Genomic DNA, 3,477 nt, shown 5'->3' with positions numbered 1-3,477 from the left:
TTATTAAATGACCTTTGTATGTCTATCTGCAAAATGGGATTCAAGCCAGTGGCCCTGTTTTTCAGTTAGTGGTGGTAATATCATATAACTTAAAAAGCATTTTGCCCAATAAGTGATAGTATTCAAACCTAAGAGTCTTAAGCTTGTTTTGTGAAACCAGCTCAGTCTAAATGATACGGCAAATAAGACAGTGGAAAAAATAAATTATAGCTTTTGAAGGCTTCTTTTATTAAATGAAAAACAGTCATATTAATATTAAACTTATGGGCATTGTGTTCTCCGCACTGCTGTTACTGAGGTCTCCAGCGCCTTCTCCCTCCTGTGTAAAATGGCAACTCTTAAGGAAAAACTCATTGCACCAGTTGCGGAAGAAGAGGCAACAGTCCCAAACAATAAGATCACTGTAGTGGGTGTTGGACAAGTTGGTATGGCGTGTGCTATCAGCATTCTGGGAAAGTCTCTGGCTGATGAACTTGCTCTTGTGGATGTTTTGGAAGATAAGCTTAAAGGATAAATGATGGATCTGCAGCATGGGAGCTTATTTCTTCAGACGCCTAAAATTGTGGCAGATAAAGATTATTCTGTGACTGCCAATTCCAAGATTGTAGTGGTAACTGCAGGAGTCCGTCAGCAAGAAGGGGAGAGTCGGCTCAATCTGGTGCAGAGAAATGTTAATGTCTTCAAATTCATTATCCCTCAGATCGTCAAGTACAGTCCTGATTGCCTCATAATTGTGGTTTCCAACCCAGTGGACATTCTTACATATGTTACCTGGAAACTAAGTGGATTACCCAAACACCGCGTGATTGGAAGTGGATGTAATCTGGATTCTGCTAGATTTCGCTACCTTATGGCTGAAAAACTTGGCATTCATCCCAGCAGCTGCCTTGGATGGATTTTGGGGGAACATGGCGACTCAAGTGTGGCTGTGTGGAGTGGCGTGAATGTGGCAGGTGTTTCTCTCCAAGAATTGAATCCAGAAATGGGAACGGACAATGATAGTGAAAATTGGAAGGAAGTGCATAAGATGGTGGTTGAAAGTGCCTATGAAGTCATCAAGCTAAAAGGATATACCAACTGGGCTATTGGATTAAGTGTGGCTGATCTTATTGAATCCATGTTGAAAAATCTATCCAGGATTCATCCCGTGTCAACAATGGTAAAGGGGATGTATGGCATCGAGAATGAAGTCTTCCTGAGCCTTCCATGTATCCTTAATGCCCGAGGATTAACCAGCATTATCAACCAGAAGCTAAAGGATGATGAAGTTGCTCAGCTCAAGAAAAGTGCGGATACCCTGTGGGACATCCAGAAGGACCTAAAAGACCTGTGACTACTGGGTTCTAGGCTATAGAAATTTTAAAACTACAATGTTATTAACTCTGAGCCTTTAGTTTTCATCTGTGTACATGGATCGCAGTTTGCTTTGATCTTCTTCAATATGTGAATTTGGGCTCATAGAATCAAAGCCTATGCTTGATTTAATGCTTGCAATATGAGCTCTTGAACAAATAAAATTAACTATTGTAGTGTAAAAAAAAAAAATTAAACTTATGTTCTCCATGACATTCATAAAATTTGATATAAAATATTGCCAGCTCATCTGTTGAATGGCTAAACCCTTCAATTTACCCAATCTTCCCCTATAATTAACATCCTGTTTTGCCATTTTCTTTAGCTGGGAAATATTTGCAATGAGTGCTATATAACCACTGCCTCCAAGTTAAGTTTAATTTAGTTTTATCAATATTTATGCATAGATAATTATTCTTAACTGCATAAATGCAAAAATACAGATTTCTTGTTGGTGCAACCTTTTTTCTTTTTGTCTTGCTTTCTCTCTCCCCCAGAATCACTCCCATGTCAACACCTTTGCATGTATTCTTTCTTTTATATTTATCACACACAAATATTCAATTCTATCTATGTCAACACTTGTACATTGACCGGAGTTTTGGAGTATCTCTCTCCTTTACTACAGACAGGTTCCTTCCTTCCCACCTTTTTGCCATGTGCCTTCTTTAGTGACATACAGTTACCAAATCAAATGGCTATTTTGTAGTGACCCCTTTTCTAGGCTCGTGTTGATGACATCATATAACTTTTTTTTTTTTTTTTTTTTTTTTTTTTTTGCGATGGAGTCTCAATCTGTCGCCCAGGCTGGAGTACAGTAGAGCAATCTCGGCTCACTGCAAACCCTACCTCCCAGGTTCAAGCAACTCTCCTGCCTCAGCCTCCCGAGTAGCTGGGATTACAGGCACATGCCACCATGCCCAGCTAATTTTTGTATTTTTAGTAGACACAGGGTTTCACCATGTTGGCCAGGCTGCTCTCAAACTCCTAACTTCAGGTGATCTGCCCACCTCGGCCTCTCAAAGGGTTGAGATTACAGGCATGAGTCACTGCGCCTGGCATAACTTTAAAGCATTTTGCCTAATAAATGATAGCATTCAAATCTAAGAATCTTGTTTGTTTTGTGAAACCAAGTCAATCTAAATGATATGGCAAATAAGATAGCAGAAAAAAGTAAATTACAACTTTCGATGGCCTCTTTTTTAAAAAAATAAAAAAAAGTCATAGTAATATTAAACTTATGTTCTTCATGTGATTCATTAAATTTAATCTAAAATATCGCTAGTTCTTCTGTGACCTCTTGTGATAAGAAAAGCAACTCCTGTTATTAACAGAACTGTGCATCATATATTCTAAAAGGCAAAAACTTCTTTTTTTTTTTTTTTTTTGAGACAGAGTCTCATTCTATCACCCAGGCTGGAGTACAGTGGCACAATCTTGGCTCACTGCAACCTACACCCCTTGGGTTCAAGTGATTCTCCTGCCTCAGCCTCCCGACTAGCTGGGATACAGGTGAGTACTAACACTGTTGGCTAATTTTTGTATTTTTAGTAGACAGGGGGTTTCACCATGTTGGCCAGGCTGGTCTCGAACTCCTGACCTTAGGTAATCTGCCCTCCTCAGCTGCCCAAAGTGCTGGGATTACAGGCGTGAGCCACCAAGCTTGGCCATAAAAGGCAAAAACTTAATAATGAGATATTTAATGTTTCTCTCCCATGATTAAATATTGTAATCCCATTAGAGATCCTATATTGAACAAATACCACGATCTCTCTCAAATGGTACTGATCCTTGTCAAGTAGCCCCTCCTGAGGTTCCACTGGCTTGTAACTGTGAGTTCCATCTTCATCTCTACCGCCTGTCATGAGGTTTCATACTTTCTCCCCGACTTCTGATCCAAAGGCAGCTCCTGGAGGGGGTCTTATGTTGTATTCATGTGTTTCAAAATAACCCTCTGCTTTTGTTGTGTGAATGACTGGGGTATGGTGCCCCAGAAACTGATTAGTGAGTCCTAGCCTTCTTCCTTCCTGCATGCAATTCAGTCCTTGTAGAAAGCAAAGCCTTGTTTTTATTTTTTTATTATTATTACTATTTTTTGAGACAGAGTCTGACTCTGTCACCCAG

General features: G+C 39.7%; 1 protein-coding gene across 1 annotated transcript; it reads left to right on the top strand.

Moving 5' to 3' along the window:
• The first annotated feature begins 272 nt into the window (after positions 1-272).
• Positions 273-1,545, top strand: LOC102126940 (L-lactate dehydrogenase B chain-like). The gene has a single exon (XM_065548879.2). It carries the CDS (start codon positions 515-517, stop codon positions 1,331-1,333), a length of 819 nt encoding a protein of 272 aa, XP_065404951.1. The 5' UTR covers positions 273-514; the 3' UTR covers positions 1,334-1,545.
• The last annotated feature ends 1,932 nt before the right edge of the window (positions 1,546-3,477 follow it).

Source organism: Macaca fascicularis, chromosome 1 (assembly GCF_037993035.2).
Source record: "Macaca fascicularis isolate 582-1 chromosome 1, T2T-MFA8v1.1".
Classification (NCBI taxonomy): Eukaryota; Metazoa; Chordata; class Mammalia; order Primates; family Cercopithecidae; genus Macaca; species Macaca fascicularis.
This window is presented reverse-complemented; position numbering and strand designations above follow the sequence as displayed.